This window comes from Ornithorhynchus anatinus, chromosome 1 (genome assembly GCF_004115215.2).
Source record: "Ornithorhynchus anatinus isolate Pmale09 chromosome 1, mOrnAna1.pri.v4, whole genome shotgun sequence".
Lineage (NCBI taxonomy): Eukaryota > Metazoa > Chordata > Mammalia > Monotremata > Ornithorhynchidae > Ornithorhynchus > Ornithorhynchus anatinus.
Window position 1 is genome coordinate 73,800,832 of NC_041728.1, and position 22,467 is coordinate 73,823,298.

General features: G+C 38.7%; 1 protein-coding gene across 1 annotated transcript in view; it reads right to left on the reverse strand.

The window, feature by feature from the left end:
- Nucleotides 1-22,467, reverse strand: part of LOC114811093 (dystonin-like) — a 44,518-nt gene that overhangs the window by 14,331 nt on the left and 7,720 nt on the right. Inside the window, 12 exon segments of the mRNA XM_029062277.1 lie at nt 495-569; nt 712-866; nt 2,834-2,996; nt 3,224-3,387; nt 5,391-5,520; nt 6,118-6,306; nt 7,394-7,537; nt 10,424-10,552; nt 11,067-11,261; nt 13,960-14,119; nt 15,539-15,660; nt 15,662-15,709. Of these exon segments, the coding sequence (XP_028918110.1) occupies nt 495-569; nt 712-866; nt 2,834-2,996; nt 3,224-3,387; nt 5,391-5,520; nt 6,118-6,306; nt 7,394-7,537; nt 10,424-10,552; nt 11,067-11,261; nt 13,960-14,119; nt 15,539-15,660; nt 15,662-15,709 (1,674 nt within the window).

The window sequence follows — 22,467 nt, forward strand, 5'->3', positions numbered from 1 at the left end:
ACTAAAGGAATATATTTTTCTATGAAAAAAATAGAAAGCGCATGAAGCTAACACACTATTCTTCAATTATACTGTCATTCCAATTCTGTTTGGTAAAGAAACAACTTCAATTGGAAAACATTCTTGCATTCTGATACCTAAATGCCTAGACATAATCTCTCAAAATGCCCAGTGCAAAGGATGATCTCCAAATTGGAAAAGGGTTTTTATTTCACGTCTAAGCCTTATTAATCTTACAAATCCTATGCATTTCTTATTTTTCCAAGAAGTTGTGGGAGTTCTTTAAATACACAGAAGGAACACCTGTCTGAAAAATACAGTATATTACTCAAAATTTTCAAAGACAAATTCATTACAAAGGAAAATGGTTGTATCCACTGTAAAAACCCAGTTTCTAACAACTACAGAGAAAATGCATAAGTCTAATGGGAAATATGCAATTAAAGCCTCACAACCATCTTCCTGAAAAAGCAATGAAACTCTGGAAGACTTACTCTGTACTTGTTATCACCGATCTGCTCCACTTGGAATCGTTTTGCGCACTTGCACTTAGCTACTTGCCTGGTTACCTGCCGAGAAACATGATTGAAATATTCACTTCAATATTAATGTGGACTATGGGGCTCAAATTCCTAGCGGAAAATCTTTAAAGAGAGTAGGAACTGATCATGTAGTTTTGGTGATGGCTATCTATGAATACAGAATAAATACCTCATCTTCAATCTTGTCAGCATCTGTTAGAGGCTTGTATGCATCTTTATTTGGATGGAGTGCTGCTACAAACTCATAGTAGTCAATATATCCATCACCATCTCTGTCGAAGATGTCAGCCACTGCACTCATTTCTAGGCGACTAGTTGGAAATTCTGTTGATCAAAACACAGCAAAAGGGAAAACTCTGTGGCTTACTGATCTCTTTATAAGGAAGCAATCTGTCACTGAAACTTTGCTTCATGCCCTGACCCAATTTCCATCCAATTTTGATACTGGACAGCTACACCGTCAGTACTATGTTTACTGGTGATTTTTTTTTTGAGAAGAGAGCCATAAGGGATGAAATTTCAAGTGTAGATATTTTCAAAGAAACTCAACATAATCCCAAGGAAATCCAAAAAACCTATAGTTCCCAAACGAGTATAACTCAAGTCCTGGTGTGCCACGCAAGACAACAGAGTTTGTGGGCTCTGTTCTGGAGAAGAGTGCAGCATTGAAAATGTGAACAAAAATATTTTTAATGAATATTTAAACAATTTGAAGTGCTCCCAAAGCACCTCAGGGTAGATAATTTCTGTAAACACACCTTAATCCCTTCTCAAAACTGGCATCACACAGACTAGCCCAAGAAGTGGACTATAAAATTTCATAAGAATAAAACATGAAATTTTAGAATCAATTTGGAAGCCACAACTACCAAATAATGTTGTAGGTTACTATATAGAAAATTATTTCTATATATATATGTAGAAAATTATTGGTTTAGAAAAATAAGTAAATTGCAAAACATATTAAAAGATATCTATTTCCAGGAAAGGCATTTGATAATAATAACCATGATAATAATTGTGGTATTTATTAAGCGCTTCCTACTTCCCAAGGACTAGGGAAGATACAGGATAAAGCAGTCTGACACAGTGCCTGTCCCACGTGGGATTCACAGCCTAAGCAGGAGGGAGGACTGGTACTGAATCTCCATTTTAGCAATGAGGAAAGTGTCAGAGAAATTAAATGACTTGTCCGAGGTCACACAGTGGGCAAGTGGAGGAATCGGGATTAGAACCTAGGTTCTCTGACAATGTCAAACACTGGTATTTATTATGTGCTTTCTTTGTTCAGAGCACTGTACTAAGCCCTTTGGAAAGTACAATACAGTTGATGGACATGATTCCTACCCTCAAGGATATTACAGTCAAACAGGGGTAGGCATTAAAATAGATTACAGGTGACAGAAGCAACGGAGTATATGAAAGGGTGCTTAAGTACTGTATGGGTGGGGTGAGTACTTAAGTGATTGGGGAGTTGGACTAAATGTATGGGTGAGCCAGTAAGGAGGGAAAATAGGGTAGGGGGTGAGATCTTAGACTGGGATTCCTGGAGAAGACATGATTTTCACTAGGGCTTTGAAGATTAGGAGAGTGATCGGCTGTTGGCTGCATAAAAGAGTTCCAGTCAGGAGGGAGGGTGTGTACAAGGTCGTCGGTGACTGGTGAGGCGAGACCAAGGGACAGAGAGTAGGTTGGTGTTAGAGGAGCCAAACGTTCACACTGGGTTGAAGTGGTTGTAATGTAGTGGGATTACCAGGCCCATGTTCTTTCCATTAAGCCATGCTGCTTCTCACAGTAAAAACGGCCATCTATCCATTTCCATAATTCAGGAGCGATCCGAAACATACTGTATTCCTCATGCTCAGTTTCACACTTCAGGCTGTGTCAGATACATATACTCTCTTCCTACCCACATCCATCCACTCTACAACAGAGTCTCTCACTCTCTGAAAATGCAAGTAAACTTACCTCTCCCAGGAGTATGAACTGATGCATGAATTTTCTGAGCAGCTACTATAGAACTTTATCTCAGGACTGGTAAATTAAAATGGAGCAGAAGCTTCTAGAGGTGATGGACCTCTGGGAGAGAAAGGCACTTCCAGAATTTAGCAGCCAGGCAAGCAGTGCCACGCAGAATAGCACAGTGAACTTGGCAGTACATTTGCCTTGGAAACACACTTTAATAGAAATTTGGATGGCTAAGAGGAAGCTCTGCTCTACGAACTTCTGTGCTAAAGCTTTTTACAGTGCATTCCAGTGCATTAGAAATAATCTCCCATTTGACCACTTACTTGAGGAAAGTATTCCATCAATAAATTCTTGTCGGGTTATTTTTCCATCTTGATCCTTATCGATTCTCCTGAAAAAGTCCATTACTCGAGATTTCTTGTGGTTCATCCATCTCATGTACTTTTTCCGCCAGATATCAAAATCAAAATTGGCAAACTCTTTCAGCTGTGGAGGGGAATGAAAAGAGAGCAAGGGATGATAACTGTATTACTTCTAATTTGATTTAAATACAGTATGTACTATCATTTGATACTCATTTTATCTTCATAGAGTAAATACAACAATCTAGTTGTTTATTGTTAAATTTAATCAAGTGTCAAAGATTCACTTGCCAGGCATGGTATAAATATTAATGAATGTTACTTTATTGTAAGAGAAAGTGTTTTCCTGACCTCCTCTAGTCTGTCCAATGCATCATTCAATTTTCTTCTTCGTTCCAAAGCTAGAAGCCAGACTTGCTGCCACTTGCTCACTAATAGATTTACTCTGGGATTCTTTGTTTCGATTTGTGTCTGAGAGCCAGAGGGATACACAGCTGAAGATGGGGAGCGCTTTCCTGTAAACAGAGAATCCAAGTTACCATCGCATATGTTTCTGAAATGCCCAAAGATTGTTAAATTAAAAGAACATAGATACTGGTGAGATTAACAAGGTGTCCTGGTGCATTTTAGCAGTTGGCAAACAGCAGTACCAACAGTGTGAGTCCTTGGCCCTCTTCCCAGGCCAGAAGAGAGTGAATGTAATTTGCATAAAAGTGAAATTCCTCAATCAGATGCAACCTAAAAGCAAGGTTCTCAGAATGAACTATCAAAGATCTTTGGTCTAAGGCTGTGCATGGGCCTGATTTTAAGGGGATCAACCTTACCAAGCCTGAATCCTCCCAGCCTGAGCCTGATAGGCATTAAAGTCCAGGACCAGCCCACCTTAACCCAATTAAATACCTACTTATGTGCCCAAGTGCGTGGAACTAATTTAGATGTATCCTTGGTGTGCCCAGTCTAGTGTGGCCCAAATTCGGGTAGGAAGATAAATGCATTATGAAAATTCCCATTTAAATATACAGTTAGCTCCTCCTTTAGCCCTCCCAAGTCTTCCTTCCTTCTCCACTTGCTGCTGAACAGCAGCAAAAGCTGTATTCGGCTCTGGGCCATGTTCACCCAACCTGAACATCAGATCAGGTTGGCTTACCCTGGCACAAAATAGAGAGAGACACCTATCTTAGCAGGACCAAGAAAGTAAACGGTTTCCTACTTTAAACACTCTTGCCTTCAATATAAGTAGAAATAATACTCAGAAGTGCAGGCCTGTCAACTGCCAGGCAAATTTGATTCCTTAGGCCCTGTGCTGCTGTTTCTGCTTTTGGAAGAAGTTAAGAAGTGCAGCTCCTGAACATATTAAAGCAACAGAAGGCAGCTGGCAAGGTTACCTTTTTTTTTCACTTTCACTATGGCAGGTACCTCCATACTGAATCCCTTCTAATTCCCACTGCACACTGGACGTAAGTGCCTCTCCCCACAACAGTGAAGCAAATACAGTCCAGGAAACTAGAGGATGGTAAGCAGTTTAAGCACTGCTCTTTTTTCAAGTGCTGTTCTCCCCAGCCTGACCCATGAAAGTTGGCTTCTGGGAAACCCAGTTCCCTGCTTCCTAGATTACACAGAGCATAGTGTGGGTATTTAACTTTAACAATCTCACTCCACCTTCTGCAAGACTCACTCTACCCTTCATATCGTGTCTAATTTTGATTAGACATCATATTTAAGTGCTTACTAAGTGACAAACACTGTTCTAAGAACTGGGGTATATACAAAATGATCAATCTCTTGTGTCTCAATAAAGGAATCATCATCCAAGTAGTGAGCAACACTTGATAACAGTGCAAACTGTTGTGACTGGCCAAAACAATGTAAAGGCATGTCCTGCTGGTGGTGAGATACAACTTCCTGGCAAATTACTTTCTGAACAATGATCACCCAGATGGCAAAGGTCCCTAGAATCTCGGCATCATCCCTGACCCTAAGGACAACTTCAGTGGTAAACATCATTTTCCTTCTGTCTTTCCATTTTCAGAGTATCAAGTCTGATTTGCACTTTTCAAAATTACTTCCATGTCTGATGAAACAAGCTATTATACATCGAGTATATTACTACTGGCTTTGGAAAATACTCTAGCTGTATTTTATAATAAAACCCTGATAAGCATTTTTTTAATGTCAAACTCTTCTTCAAACCTATTCTTGCAGAACAGCGGACAATTCATGAATTCAGTGAGCGTAATTTTTTTTCAAGGTGTATCAATAAAAGATCTTTTAAAATCTAAGTGCAATGAAAGAAGGGAGGTTCTGATTACAATGGAGAAATTAATATTCATATCTAAGTTATTTCATGAAAAGTATTTAGGACAGAGTAGGCACAATCGTCCACAAGTAAATTTAACTTTCTGCCTCAAACACTGCAAATGACCGAATCTAGACTCCTGCATTAAACCATCTTAGTATGTTTAAGTAATCAGTTGTTTTTCTAGAAAAAGAAAGGTTATCAGTGATTTTTTTTCCTTACTTCCTGTTCTCCCCTTATCCAGGACTGGAATATGTGACTGTATGGGGGAGGGGTCAGCTGCTTTTCTCTTGTAGGTTTTTGTTACTTTATCCACATCTGGTTGTTTTCTGGTCATTTCCTCCATGAAAGTCTGCAATGACATAATGACTCTTTGATTAAGAATGTACCAAAAAAGTTATATCAGCAGAAAATAGAATACTTAGGCAGTGACCTATTTTAATAAGTCCATATTTTTAGAAAAGATCATCTCACCATTGCAATAGCATAACAATTTCTCTACCTAGTAAAAATAAGTCATACAGATAAGTACATATCAATAAAAGGGCAAATTTAAGTTTGAAATAATTGCAAGTGATTACCCTCAGCACAACAAAGAAGAGATCTAAGAGCTTATAAATTCTTCCACTAAGAAGCCCAAGTTTTCTCTTGAGTTCTTTACAGCATAAAAAAAACTTGAGAAAACATCAAATCTCTCCAACAGGATTTTTCCTGGAGTGTAAAGTATCTTAGGTATTATATGGATTTGTATACACTTTGAATGTGCATAGTGTGCAGTTTATCACTCTTGTTTTGCATTTCTTGAATTTTGTCTATTTCTTTTAACAGTGATCCAATATGCCAATCTTAGCCATTTTGGACAGATAATCATTTACTGTCTCATCTCCTCAAATGAAACTGTTATGAAACCAGACTCCTTAAAAAAAAAATACCAAACCCTCCATGTTACCTGGTGTTCTGCTATAAGAGCTTTAACCTCCTCTATCTCCTGTGGGATGGTTTCTTTATCCTTGTCACTGAGTGTAGTCTCAGCCCACTGCAGCCAAGTCAGCAAGGCTTCCAGCAATTCCTGCTTAGCAATAAGGCCAGCCAGTGCTCCTGCCAACCTCTGCTGGTGTTGCTTAGCCCATGCGAGAACCTAGAAGTTATTGAAAGAAAAGTCAGTCAATTGTCATTTCTTATGTTCCTTTATGAAAGCTAAATATCCCTTTCCTTTTATTCCACAATATTTGGGAATCAGAATCCACCAGCCTCTTATAAGCTAAGCACCATGGAAGTTTCTTATGCTCAATTATATACCCACCTACAAAGCTACTTTTGCTTTCTAATATACAAACACTCCCCAGATCAGAGCTTGATAAAGGACATAGTTGGAAAGTTGGGCCTCTTCAATTTGTCATTTGCTCCCCTCAAACATATACCTAATTAAAATTCAGCAACTGAATTAGTCAATACTAGCATACTAGGGAAAAAGAACAGAATGATGCAGAATGAGCCAAACTACAGGATCTCTCCATAAGTTTCAGCATTGATGTTTACTTTTTGGACCAATTTTTCCAATTTACCAATTACTACTATTATTGTTTTTGTTACTCTTATATTATAATATTTTTGTATTAAACACTTATTGTGTATCAAGCACTGTTCTAAGCATTGACGTATATACAAGTTAATCAGATCAGATACACTGGGGCTCAGAATCTAAGTAGCAAGGAAAACAGGTAGTGAATCCAATTTTAAAGATGAGGAAACTGAGGCATAGCAATTACACAGCAAGTAACTGGCAGAGCTGGAATTAGAACCCAGGACCTCTTATTTCCAGGTCCATGCTCTTTCCACTGGTCCAAGTTGTGTGGCTTAGTGGTTAAAGCATGGGCCTGGGAGTTGGAAGGACCTAGGTTCTAATCCCAACTCCTCCAAATGTCTGTTGTGTGACCTTGGGCAAGTCACTTAATTTCTCTGGGCTTCGGGTACCACATCTGGAAAATGGGGATTAGGACTGTAAACCCTCTGTGGGATTGGGACTGTGTCCAACCTGATTAACTTGTGGTCTACCCAAGCTCTTGGCACAGATCATTTAAAAAATACCATATTATTATTATTATTATTGCTATTTTGGTCCTATGACCAGCTCCACAATGAAATTCAGAAGTGGAATGAATAACTCCTCATATTTTTTAGTTAGGATTTTAAATTTGTCTTTCTTCCCCATCTGAAATACTAACCTCCTCAAACCTGGCTCTGATAATTGTTATCCAGTGCTTAATGGTCGTGATAGAGTCTGGATGGCAGATTGCCAAAACAGCTTCTCCCATTCCTGTTGCTTTATTTAATTCAGCTCTTTTTTCTTCCAGTTTCTTCATGAATTCCTACAGCAAAGGAATTATTTAAATTAGATCCCAGCATTAGTTTTTAAGAGAAAGTTAGGTAATATTAATTGACTTTAGCTACATATCTTGAATCTTGCATGTAAAAAACCTGATTGAATCATTGTGATGTGAATTGATCCACAAAATGGAAAAAATAATAGCCAGACCACTTTTATAACTTTGCATTTAAAACCCACAAAAATAACCAGGAAAGGAAGAAATAAAGATTAGTTTAAAAAGAGAGCAGAGCAGAGCAGGAGGACAAAGGAAAACAAAAGAGGTTACCCAAACCTTGTTAATCTCAAATCCCCCAAAATGGTTCAACTCATCATTTAGAGAGAAGGTATTAATATAGATTAGCTTAGACTGCTTAGACTGTGAGCCCGTTATTGGGCAGGGATTGTCTCTATCTATTACCGAAGTGTACATTCCAAGCACCTTGTACATTGCTCTGCACATAATAAGTGCTCAATAAATACAATTGAATGAATGAATATAGATTTAACTTTGCATCATTATCCCTTAGTTCACACATGGGCTGGGATGCAGATTTGTAATTCCAATTCAAAGGGCCCTAAGGCTTATATGTCAAAAAGAAATGTTATCATTTCAATCACAAACACTATATATGTACAAATATAAGCTCCAGCTTTTGGAATCTATGAGGAATTAGTGGGCCTTTTATCTGCTGTCTCATCTTTACTGTAGACTACACTTAACAGAATATTTAAGCGGTCTGTGTGTGCGTGTGTGTGTGTGTATGTGTGCACGCCCACATCTAATCCAAGCTTCAAAATTTTACTTGTCTTGAGAAAATTCTGATCCATAGAAATCTGAACTCTTTGAAATAAAATTTCTGGTCGCTGGACCTAATATTCAATTTACATTGTGTTCTCCCTAGCTAATCAACCAGCTAAACAATTTTGTTAGATTCTTCCATGGCTAGAAGAGATTGTAATTGCTTTAATGCCATTTGTAAAGGGGCATATAATGAGCCCCAGAGCTCAAATAATTCAACCTTATTTCTTAGTATAATTAAGAGTTTAATTACTAAACACATCTCTAGTTGCCAACTACCCAAAAACCTCCACTTCACATCCTGTACAGCTAGGGGATATAAACAAATTATAAATACCTACTGCTATTTGTGTTGCAGACCAGTGATGTTTATCTCAAAATCAAGGTATTAACATTTCCTTGTATAACATGTACAGCAAGCTAAACATCATATATCATGTGTAGTCAAGCTATATGACATTATCATGATAATTAAACAATGGTATTTACTGAGTGCCCACTGTGTGCAGAAAAGTGTACTAATTGCTTGGAAGAGTACAATACAAACACATTCCCTGCCCACAACAAGCTCACAGTCTAGAGGGGAGACAGACATTAATATGCATAAATAAATAAACACAGATATATACATATGTGTTGTGGAGCTGGGAGGAAGGATGAATGAAGGCAGCAAGTCAAGGCAAGGCAGAAGGGAGTGGGAGAAGAACAGGGGAGGGCTTAGTAAGGGAGGGCTTCTTGGAGGAGATGTGCCTTCAATAAGGTTTTGAAGTCGGGGGAGAGCAATCATCTGTTTGATATGAGGAGGGAGAGCACTCTAGGCCAGAGGGAGGATGTGGACGAGAGGTCAATGGCGAGATAGACGAGATGGAGCAAGAAGGTTAGAGAGAGAAGGTTAATGCTACAGCAAGAAGGTTACCCTCCCTACCCTCAATGAGTTTATTATTTGATTGGGAAATATTTATAAAAATATTAATTTTCCATAAAAATGTTTCAATATTTAAATTTCATACTTATATATTAAGCTCAACAACTGTAGTTGAGGAACTTTAATATATGCCTGTCCATATGATCTGTTTCAGACTATTTTAAAAATATACATATTCTTGCATTCCTTCTTCAAAATGCACTTTGACAGCTCTTATAAATGGCCATAACTATTCTGACATGAGAATAACATTTCTCAGCTAAAAGCTTGGGCAGCATGTCACTCTGATGACACATTGGTTAATATATGAGGACGCCATCTGGATAACGTAATCAATGATATCTTGTAACTGTTGATATGTTTTCCAAATGACCCTGAAATAAAGGACTATTAAATGGCGTTGAAACATCTTTTGAAGTGAGCTGGAAATGCTGTCATCAGCATTGCATTTTGTGTTGATATAGCAAATTCCAAACTCATTCTGTCAAAGGTGGAAACACATCCATAACAAGCTATTTGAAACAACCTTTTTAGGGGATTAGTCACCACCCTTAAAATTAATCATTACTGGATGCAACCAAATTTAAAAAGCCTCGCCTTCATTATAGATATTACCCCTTTAAAAAGGATAATGAAAAATGTTCCACTTATCCTTGAAGAGATGTCCATTTTTGTAAAGATGTTCAGTACTCTACAAAAACTGAACAATTAATTCATTCATTGCATTAAGTGAGGCTCCCTTGTGGGCCAAGTCCACTCATCAGGCTGCCTGTAAACTGCTTTGGGAACACTGAAGTGAGTAAGGCCTTTCTATAAGGCAACAGAAGGCGCTAAATAACGATAGAGTTTTGAAAGTAATTTCAGCAGATAAAAGCCTACAAGGACATAACTCCTTATCAAAATGCAACTGATGGACTTCTTGAAAGTGGAACATGGAAAACTTAATTTTGTTATGATTTAAGAGTGAATGAAGGGGAATAGAAAGCCTCAAAAAGAACAAAGAGGTGGAACTACAGGGGATGAAAGCTCACTTAAGAGGCAGAGGTAGGACTGGATGGAAAGATTTTCAATAAATAACAGCCCATTTCTTAGCAAATAGTTGCCATTCCAGTGATTTGTTTCTCTATTTTGTTCAAATTAAACAGCCTTGGCATCTCACTCACTTTATGCTGATCAATGAGGGTCCTCAGGGCCTCTTCGTCATCAGGGAGAAGGCCATGGAAGCGAAGCGTCTGCTCAGCCTCAGCCAGCCATTCCAGTAGAACATGAACCACAGAATGAAATTCTTCTGCCTGCAATATCATACAAAACATCATTCGTACAGGTTTTTGAGGGGCAAATTTCCTCATGATGATGCCCAGAAGATGCCCTCCCCTCAGTGAGGAAAACCAATTCCAGATTTATGTTTTCAGTTTCACAGCAACACACACATTTATTTTACCACTAAAAAGTCAGCGATTGACTATATTGCTGTTTCAATAACCATAAAGCTCTCTAATATATCTTAAAATCTAGAGAAGACTATTCATGCTTTTAACTGCCTGACTTATAGCCTATAGTGAACTCACAATCAGAATGTTCTCAAAATGAAAAATTACTCAAGCGGTACTCTCCTGTGGAGATTTGATAGTTTTCCTTTATAACCACTTTAATTAGGAAGGAAAAAAGCTAAATAATATCCATCCATCCAACCATCATCATTTAGAAAATCCCCTCTTTAAATTTAGAGGAAAAAAATGAGCAGACGGGTTTGCTATGGGACTGTGAGTCCAATGCTGCTCACGTCATATCGCTGGAGCTAATTACCTGATGCAAAGCTTCTTCAAGGCGAGTTTGCTTGGAAACAGAAAGGGCACACACAGTCTCCCATCGTGTGCTCAGTTCCTGCATTTGGACTTTGACCCAGGAGGAGTCGTCCCGGCTGCCTTCAACCAGCTCTCGAGCTGAGCGCTTCAGAGCTTGCACGCTGCTCGTCCTCTTTCCCAGCTCTTTTTGGAAGACCTAAGACCAATGCAGTTTTACAAATCAAAATCAGTATTTCCTCCATGAAAAATCCACACCCAGTAAATGCCATAGTGAATCACCACTGGGCCTCATTCAAAAAAGCTGAGAGCTTGGATTTATGTCCTCCCTCCTCTATGCCTAAAATTTAGCAAGGTTACTTCAGAGAAGGAAATGACATGCCTAAGGCCAGAGGTGCTCCACAAATAAAACCCAGCTTCAGGAAACTACAAGATGGGCATGCAAACAATGACAATGACTGTATGTGAAATGGTCAGGGATAGCTCAGCAGCTAGGATGTCCTACTGGAATGAGCATAGGCCTAGGAGTCAGAAGACTTGGGTTCTAATCCCAGCTCTGCCACTTGCCTGTTGTGTGACCTTGGGAAAGTCAGAACTTCTCTGTGCCTCAGTTTCCTCATCTATCAAATGGGGAGGAAATATCTGTTCTCCTTTCCTCCTAGTCTATGAACCTCATGAGGGATAGGGATTGTGTTCTCTGATTATGTTTTATCTAGCCCTCTTTTTAGTACAATGCTTGGCACAAAATAAAAGCTAAACAAATACTACAGTTATCATTATTTTTATTTTTATTATTTAAATCCAGCAACTTTATAAGCTTTCAGTGGCCAAAACACTGCTCAACTATGACATCTCCCATAAGCTTCTAAATAAAGACCCTTGGGCATTACTCTAAAGATAGCAGTCCTCTCTTCTCTGTTCTAAGAGGTGTATGCCCAGCTGGGGTAGGCAATATGGAAGGAGAAGGTGCAAAGAATCACTCTTCTCCCTGCTCCAAAGGTGAAAGAGAACACTTTCTTTCTGGTGGCAGTAGGCAAAAATTTGTTCAGGAAGACCAAGAAAAGACACTGGACTCTGATGATGAAAAAAAGATAGCACTATTCAGTAAATCCAGGAAATAGTAAAAAAATACTAAAGTAGGAACTTTTAAAGCAACTCTCAGAATGAAATATGTAGTTGGAGTCAACTGTAGATTCCATCTCAGTTGGCTATGCAGAAAATCACCCTTGGCTCATCTGGCACCTTAGTATAGGCGATTAACAGCTTCACCCAAAATTGATCTGCCCCCAATGATTAATGGCCAAATCTCCATTAATGCATGAAGAAGCATCATATAGTTCAACAGTTAAAGGGGCAGGGTTGAATCAGTGTTAAAAAAAAAAAAATGAATAGAAGCCCATCTGCTGGTCTGCACATTAGCACTATAGATCATGACACATATTTCACAGATTTAGCAATAGCTGAGTTCTGGGTCACTGATAGAATGATCCTCAGTTATAGTACAGAATAGTTCAAATAAATGAGAAATGCAGAGCAGTGAAATTGTCTACCATGAAAGACAACTGTGTTCAGTTCTAAATATAGGACATTAGATGTTTGGGCTTTTGGTCTGATCATTGGTAAATGTGAAATTGTGCCAAAAGGTAATCATCTAAGCTTTTAAATTTACCAAATATATCACTTTTTTCATTTTACCAAATATATCACATTTCATTTACCAAATATATCACAAATTTCACTAGCTCAACAAATGTGAGTTCTTTTAACATCTCTCTCATCCTTTCCTTAAGACTAAATCAGGATTATATATTAATCAAACCTTTTCTTGCCAGATTTGGGGTTTCCCAGTTAGTTCCCCCTGTTCTATTCCTGTATCTATCCACTTGTTCCAACTGAATGTTATCCTCTCTGCTACTGATCAACTCCAGTTTCCCAAGATCCTTCAAATTATCCAATTCTTCATGTTGCTAGCCCCTATTTAACTATCTCACCAGTTACCCCAAAGAGCATTCTCTCTATTAGTCAATCAATGGTATTTATTGAGTACTACAATTCACAGGACACTGTACTAAACACTTGGGAGAGTACAGTTCAACAGAATTAGCAGACATGTTCCCTGCCTATTATAAGCAATAACACAATAGGATGTATTGAGGGCTTACTGTTTGCAAAGCACTGTGGTAAACGTTTGGCATTCATGTCTCTCATAAAACAGTGAACAGTCTTAAACCTCAGTGAACTCTCTCAGAATCAGGCCAGGACAATAGTGGTGCACAATTTTAAGTGTTAAATTTAACAAGTCTGTATTAAAATCCCATCTCCTCCAAGAGGCCTTCCCCAATTAAGCCCTCTTTTCCCCTACTCCTTTCTTACCTGTTACTTATGCATTTGGAATTGTGCCCTTTTAGCACTTGAAATTCACCCGACCCTCAGCCCTTCCACACTTAGGTATATATCTGTACTTTACTTACTTATATTAATGTCTGTCACCCCTTCTAAACTGTAAATTCCTGGTGGTCTGGTTATGGTTTAGTTTTTTTCCAAGCACATAGAACTAAAACTTCAAAAATAAAAGACCTGAGCAAACTTAACATTCACTTCTTACTGTCCTATCTAACTCTCTCCTTGATCATTTAAATATTGTGTCTTTCCAAAACAATTATTTACTTTTCCTTTACCATATCTCAAATATCTTCTGACTTTGCTGATTTTATCCTGAAAACCTTTTGTTCTTGGACTGTACTCATCCTGAGGGCTCATCATATACATCACAAATCTGCCTAAATTCCTAGTCTCCCCAAGAAAGCAGAAAATTGACTGTTTTCACAAGCAACAGTATAACTCAATGTAACAGTGCACTCTGAAAAAAATTCAATAAAATAAAGTTTTTCCAATACCTTATGATTATCAATCAAATTCATCACTAAATCAATATCCCCATGAACTGGTTGGTCTTCTGCCAACTGAGGTTCTATTTTGTACAACCAATCGATGAGAGCCTGTAGAGCATCTGTAAATTGTCCAGAAAATAGCAGAGCTTCCTCCAATTTGTTTTGCCTGTAAGATCATCAAAGAAAAAAACAATTTTATTTATTACAAAAGCAGCATTAAAAACTGAATGGCCAATATTTCCTTATAATGTCTAGCAGAATGTAAAAGAAAAAAAACCTTAAGGATCATTTGCTGTTCATGTTAAAGAAAAAGAAAAGGACAAAACCTGATTCTCTAGTAATTTCCAATTTGTCTATACTGTACCATAAGTCAGTCAGTCATTGACTCAGTCAAATGTTCAAATTATTGACTGTAGGATGTCTTGGGCTGGAGTAAGGGATTTAGTTTTTGTTTTGCTGATTAGAATTGACTTCTCGTTTTGCTGCTCTTTTACCAGCACCTAATTTATTTAGCCTTAGTTTCAATTCACTAGCCTTTCTCAAGATCAACCTTCTTCCCAAAACTGATTGTTCTTTCTTTTTCAACCTGATTTCTCATAAACAGTGAAATATGCACCCAAAACAAAACTTGAAAAATTTTTAAAAATGTTATATATATTATCACCTACTGGGCTTGCCCCTTACTGCCATTCTTTCCATAGTTAAACATAAGCTCCTTTTGGGCAGGGAATGTGTCTACCATCACTGCTGTACTCTCTCAAACATGCTCTGAACATGGTAAGCACTCAAATATCACTGATTGCTTTTAAACAGAAAAGAGAACATAGTATTAACAACAAAAATGGATTAAAAACTTGACAAAATTTTTGTCTCAGGGTTCCAGTCTTATGCCTGTCACTGTCAAGAAAGGGAAGGTGACATGACCAAAGAAGAGAGCAGGACCCTGGGATGAAGACCTCATTCCCCCAAATACCTGAGAAGGTATTCATTGCCTGTTGTTGGGACAGCTGCGAATCTCATGTCCAAGTTCCTCAGTATTCTCAACAGATTCTCTGAAGTTCAATGGGAAGCTCCATCATCATTCTCAATAATAATACCCAAATGATTTCTTAGTCCTACCCCAAAATCCCTCTCCCTTCCTCTAAGGGCTGTGGAGGCAGACCAGTGCAGAGTAACAAATGCCCACATACCAATCATTAATAGAATAAAGTATGAATTTATAAAGTGTCTGAGATTCCTTTCAAATTACATTCAACAAACTGTTTATGCTTTTCCCTTCTTAGGTCTCTACTGCTTCTATAACTTCTGGTTGCCACCACCAACAAGCAAGCAAACACTCACACATGCAAATTTTCTTTGCCCCTGCCATATTTCATCAGTGGCAGCAATAAAAATTGTCATGGTGATCTGTTTATATCCAAAAGACGCATTTGGGAATAAAACCCCAGCAGGACTACATTCTCAATCACATCAGAGAACTGGACCTTTTGCCAAGTTCTATTCTTCTACTTTCTATATTTACACAGCCTAAAATGATCCGTTAAACTGCATTAAAATTAAGAACTTCATCAGGACCCAGTTTTACCTCTCGACGGATTTTCCACATATTGTGTCCCATTTATCTCTGAGTTCACTCAACATATCATCCAATTTCAAGTTGTCGTCAGTCAGAGAAGCTTTTTCTTTGAGAGAACGTCCAGTTCTGTTTTGTGGTGTCATAAACAGAATGCTTTGCTCCAAGAGATTTTTGGAATTCCTGTCCATTTGAAAATAAAAACAGAAAGTGGAATAAAATTAAGAACAGATATCTTGGGAAGGCAAATATTTTCCATATTAATAGGGCACAAAAAAGAGTTGGATGATGATTAAACACATTATTAATTAAGAACCTGTTAGGAAATACAAGAATTTTTATGCTTAGAACTTGAAGGATCTTTGGATAACTTCTCAAAACAGCTTGGCAAAGCAAGAAGACTAGGGCCAAAGAACTACTTTAAGAAATTATGATTCTATGGGAAGCGGGAAAAAAAACACAAGATGAGTCAAATAGAATACTGAGTATTCTGTCTGAGACTGCAATGCCCAAGAGAAGTGATTAACTGAGCACCTCCCTCTTGGATTTGCTCTTGGTAGACAACTCAAATCCTGAAATGCACAAATTTCTAATAGAATTTTCACTTATATGGCCTGTATGATAAAAACCAGCCACAGAAATGCTTAATCCTCTACAACAGATTCCTACTGACGTTCTTTTAATTCTGTGGTTCATAAACTACTTATATTTTATAAAACAGAAACAGTGAACCACAAAGTGATTAGGGAAAGAGAACATTGTTTTTCATGGTTTAATTGGAAGGGAAAATCCTTGTTATACATGTAATATGGTAGTAGTAATAATATTAGCATTTGAGTGCCCACTTGGTGCAACTTACTCTATTAAGCTCTTGAGAAATACAGAACAAAGAAGTTCATGTTCCCTGCCCACTCTATAAATATAGAGTTTATAGTCTAATGGAAAGACAGCCTGGGGTGGATGAGTTGAGAATCAGACACAGTTAGAAGGTGAGAATGGGAGGATGAGAGAGAGAGAGAGAGAGAGTTGAGAAATAGCGAGGGAAGGCAACGTGGAGTGAGTGGGTGGAGAGCCTTGAGTTTTTTGCTGCAGAGGGACATAGGAAGGTCGGTTTGACCTTCACAACATCACAACTTCACAAAATCAAAACAGCAACCATGTTAATCTATTACTTATTCTATCCCTTGTTTTCTGTATCAGCCTCCTTGCTGACCGTCCAGCCTCCTGTATCTCCATACACCAGTCCATATTTCACTCTGCTGCCTTGATCATTTTTCTACAAAAAAAGCATTCAGGCTATGATTCCGTTCTCCTCAAGAACTTCCAGTGCTTACCCATCCACCTCAGCATCAAACAGAAACTCCTCACCATTGACTTTAAAGCAATCACCTTGCTCCCTCCTACCTCAACTCTCTGCTCCCCTACTACAACTCAGCCCACAAACTTTGCTGCTCTACTGCCAATCTACTCACTGTACCTCGATCTCACTGACCTTTTGTTCACATCCTGCCTCTGGCCTGGAACAGCCTCCCTCTTCATATCCAACAGACAATTACTCTCTACAGCTTCAAAGCTTATTGAAGGTACATCTCTTCCAACAGGCCTTTCTTAAGTTCTCATCTCCTCTTTTTCCACTCCCTTCAAGGTTACCCTGATTTGCTCCCTTTATTCACCTCCCCATAGTACTTATGTACATATCTGTAATTTATTTATTCATATAAACGTCTGTATTCCCCTCTAGACTCTCCCAAGCACTTAATACAGTGCTCTGCACACAGTAAGCATTCAGTAAATATGATTGAGTTGATCCTCTCATATGGCTTCAGCTACTATCTCCATGGAAATGACCCCTCAAATCTGTTTCTATAGCTCTGATCTCTCCTCTAACTTGCAATTCCACAGTTCCTCTACCTCCAGAATATCTCCATTTGGATGTCCCACTTAAACATTGCCTAAGAAAACTACTTATCTTTCATCTTTCCTTTAAAATTCCTTCTACTAACTTCCCCATCTCATCAGTAACACCACTATTCTTTCTGAATTCTGGGATATAAGTCTGCAACCTCTGTGTCATCTTCAACTCCTCATTGTCTTTTAACTCTCTTCTTCAATCTCCTACCCAATCTAGCCAGCTGTTTCTACACAATATCTCCCAGATCTGCCCTTTATTCACCACCGAAAAGTGACCACCCGGACACAAGCTCTGGTTACAACATAGATAAACATGAATCTGATACTAATACACCCCAGCTTTCATGTCTGGAAGATGGTGCTTCTGTCACTGAAATCCCATCATAAGTGCTATGAGATCTGTGCACAAAATGCAATTCCAAACTGGATGCACATAAAAATGAAAAAGTATAAAGCAATTGAATCTGATGACTATCTTGCAGAATCTAGGCTTCTGCATAGGCTCAAATGTCTGGGAATAGTTATTACAAAACCAGACCACTGATTTGGAAGAAAGCTAATGGTGAAAGGTACCAAGTTGTCCCACTGCTCTACATTGCTGGTAAGAGTGAAACTAGAATTTAGAAACTAGCAGGGATCTGACTAGCAGGGATCTTGACTCCTTCAAGAAGAGTGGGGTAATCTAAGAAATTCACTCAGATCCTGTGATAGTCTTTCAAGTGAAAGATGAGAATTTCCTAGCTGACCTTTTCTCCATTGCATTGGAGTGAAGCCAGGCTATGTGTATTGTATGGGCAGTCCTATGTAACCTATCATTTGAGGATGAGATCGGGGACCTGGAAACTGGGGTCAGAATATACATCAAATCGACCAAGAAAGTATTCCAACTCAATAGGCTAGGAGTATCATCAGAAGTCTTTGAGGCAGCCTTTTAAGAACATATGCAGCTTCAAAGCAGCCCATCTGTGTGCTCTGAAGTAACATAAGATGCAGATAATTATGAATCACTTGAGTCAACACAGCATTAAGGACTAATAATAAACCTAATGAAAAGTAAAAAGGTATGTATGACCCTGCACCCAGGAAACCCAAATCACAACCAAATGTTGAATTAGCAATACAGAACTTGTCCCTAAATTCAGCTACCTATCCAACTTTGACAAAGGAGAAAAATGAGAAGGCATCATATCTAAGAACTACACTGTAGCTTTTAAAAGAAATGTAGTAATTGGAAATTCTAGACAATCATGCCACCCTAATGCCTGTAATCATACTTAAGTCAATTAGTCACACCTAGTCCAATCTGCCATTTTTCAAATACATTTTAAAAGCAATTATTTAAATGACGAGGTTTATCCCCAGGCTTGAAAAACCAAGGTATTTAAGTGGGTCAAGTTTTGGAATTTGAGAGGAAGAATTAGGAAGCAATCATCAACAAGAGGAGATGTCTGCCTTTGTCTTGTTCTCTCCCAGCAGAGGTATGTTAACTTCCTCTCTGCTTCATTGACTTGACTAGTGTTTCACCCATGAAAATAGGTGAAACGTCTTGCTAAACCTCATGTTTTCACATCCATCTGTCGACTTTCCATGGTACCCTCTGTAAAGTTTTATCTTTGTGAAATACAATGTTCACAGCAATAGTGATACAGTGTAAAAATCAGATGGCTTCCTGGCTGGTGCTTAGAATTAACATACTAATCATGAGACCATTGTTGGCTAGAGCAAATTCAAATTTCAAGCAATTGGAAGTAGGCCAGACCCCAACTTGATAATATAGTATAGATGCTTCAACTAGATGATCTTAATCTGGTCTTTTTCAGAAAGCAATGCTTTAATGTTCCATGATTCTTGGAGACATGTGATATAATTAAGCTTGTCAGGAAACAGCTAAAAGATTAGAAGGCTATCCACTGTGCTTGTAAAACCAGTCTCAGCTTGTTTCAGGCATTAGGCTCTCATGAATGGTTTAAAAAGAAGAATTCAGCTTATTTTCTCATTTAAATGGGTAGGAAAACATGATGATGGGGAACAGATCAAAAATATATATGACATATGGTTTTTCAAAGCCACAGTTGATGCTAACAATCCACAACTTTAAAATGTTATCTGAAACTTATAAACACAATAGGCTTTACTGTGAACTTTACACACCCACCACTGTGCATAAATTATTTTGGGGCTGAGTCTCTTGTCATTCCCTGATTCCTAAATCCAAGGGACTAACAAGCAACTCAATAAAAAAAACATGCCCAAATGGAAGAATTTTAATTAGAATGAACTGGATATTCCTACCCTTGTGATTTCAAAAATCATGATCAAATGATTGTTTTTAAGACTCTAGAGAGCTGTTTAATCAGTGGAATCCAAAGGTAAATTATATCTTAATCACACCATCCTTTTTCTATCAATTTCCCTGTCCAAATGGAAGAATTTGGGGCAGGACAAAATGAAATCAGATTGCAAGCAAAAACTATTTAAAGAAAATTAACTAAAATATCAGTATGGTATTTCATACTGTAACAGTGTAACAGAGTAACAGTGGCTGGTGCAAACAGAAGTATTAACAATATGGCTAGGGCAATTGGGGAGATGGCTACTCATTTCAAACCTATTGCTGATGCTGATCTGAGTATTCTTAACTCTGGTCCCCTCTCCTACTTCCCTCAGTAAGGCCACCTTCAACCTTTTGCTCTTCAATGGCTTATTTCCCACTGCTTTCAACATGTTCATGTCTCCCCTATCCTAAAAACTGTCTCCCTTGACCCCACGACTCCAGGTGTCACTTCACCTCCCTCCTACCATTCCTCTCCAAACTCCTTGAGTGAGTTGTCAACACCGCACTGTCTCAAATTCCTCTCCTACAATTCATCCCTTGACCCTCTTCAATCTGGCTTCTGTCCCCTCACTCCACAGAAACCTCCTTCTCAAAGGTGACCAATGGTCTCCTTCTTGCCAAATTCAACAACCTCTACTCCATCCTAATGCTTCAAGAACTCTCAGCTGCCTTCAAAGCTGTAGACCACTCCCTCCCCTGGAACATTACCTAACTTGGTTTCACTGACTCTTCCCTCTCCATGTTTCTCCTCATCTCTCTAACCCAATCATTCTCAGTCTCCTTCTCTGCCTCCCATCCCCTAATTGTGGGGGGTTCCTCAAGATTCAGTTCTGGGTCTCTTCTATTCTCTACACCCACTCCTTTGGAGAACTCATTCACTCCCATGGCTTCAACTACCAACCTCTATGCAGATATACCCAAATCTACATCTCCAGCCCTGATGTCTCTCCCTCTCTACAGTCTGCACATCACCTCCTGTCTTCAAGTCATTTCTACTTGGATGCCCTCCCATCAACCGTCAAACTTAACATGTTCAACACACAGCTCCTATCATCCCACCCAAATCCTGTCCTCCACCAGACTTTCTCAATCACTGTAGAAGGACCACCATCCTTCCCGTCTCACAAGCCCTTAACCTTGGTGTTATACTTGAGTCCTCTCTGTCAATTTAAACCTACATATTCAATCCATCACCAAAGCCTGTCAGTACCACCTTCACAACATTGCTAAATTATGCCCTTTTCTCTCCATCTGAAGTGGTACCACAACTAATAAAATTGCTCATCCTATCCCATCTGGATTACTGCATCAGCCTTCTTACCTGACCTCCCAACCTCCTGTCTACTCTCCCACTCCAAGTCCACATTTCACTCTGCTGTCTTGATCATTTTTTCTAACAAAAAACATTCAAGACCTGTCATCCCCCTCCTCAAAAAAGTCCAGTGGTTGCCCGTCCACTTCCATATCAAAGAAAAACACCTCGCCATTGGCTTTAAAGCATTCCATCACCTTGCCCCTTCCAACCTTACTTTTCTTCTCCTTCTACCACCCAGCCCACACACTTCCTTCTCTCATGCTAATCCCCCCTTACTGCCACCCCTAGTCTACATCCTGCCTCTGGCCTGAAATGCTCTCCCTCCTCAAATTCAACAATTACTTTCTCCCCTTTCAAAGCCTTATTGAAGGCACAATCTCCTCCAAGAGGCCTGCCCAGACTAAGCCCCACTTTCCCTATCTCCCACTACCTTCTGCATTGTCTCTGACCTGCTCCCTTTGCTCTTTCCCTCTCCCAGTTCCACAGCACTTACACACATATCTACAACTTCAATCATTTGTATTCATGTCTATCTCCCACACTACAGACCGTAAACTCACTGTGGGCAGGGAATGTCATTGTTTACTGTGTACTGTACTTTCCCAAGTGCTTAGTTCAGTGCTCTTCATGCAGTAAGTGCTCAATAAATGCTCATCGATTGAATGAATGAATGAATGAATAAAAAACCCATTGACTGCATGTATTAGTGTTTACTTTCTTTATCCTCCCAGAAAAGAGTTTTCAGCCAGGGTTTAAAATATTGAACTGCATTTTAAGTAGTTAAAAATAAGTTCAAAATAGAAGTTCATATTTAGCTACTAAAAAATGTAGTCCTCTAGTCTGAAGTTGTAACTCATTGGTAAAATCTTTCCATAAATGAACTGAGGGTGAATCATGATCCCAGCACAGTTCACCTGTGATAGTGTTCTTCTTTGATAATCACTTATTGGCCCAGAAGCAAAGTAAATGGCCCTTTCTTTGATCTTCACCCTTAGAACTGTGAGTGCATTCTAAAACTTTGATTAATTAATACCACTGAGAATGGTTTGGGACAGTTGAGCCCAATTGTGGGCAGGAATTTGGCTCTTTATTGCTGTTTTGTACTTTCCAAGTGCTTAGTACAGTGCTGTGCACATAGTAAATGCTCAATAAATATGATTGAAAGAATGAATCTGAATTAACTAGAATTAAATAAATGTAATTAAATTCAAACCTATCAAATTTAAATGAAGTCGTTTTTCAGTCACAAAACTTATTGGCAGTTTGGAGGAGTTCACTGTCTTACAATACTGTATGTAGAAGAGAACCTTCTGCAGTGGGTAATGAGGCCAAAAGCCCATTTTCCTAGTTATGAATGAACAGAAGATAAATGGATCAAAG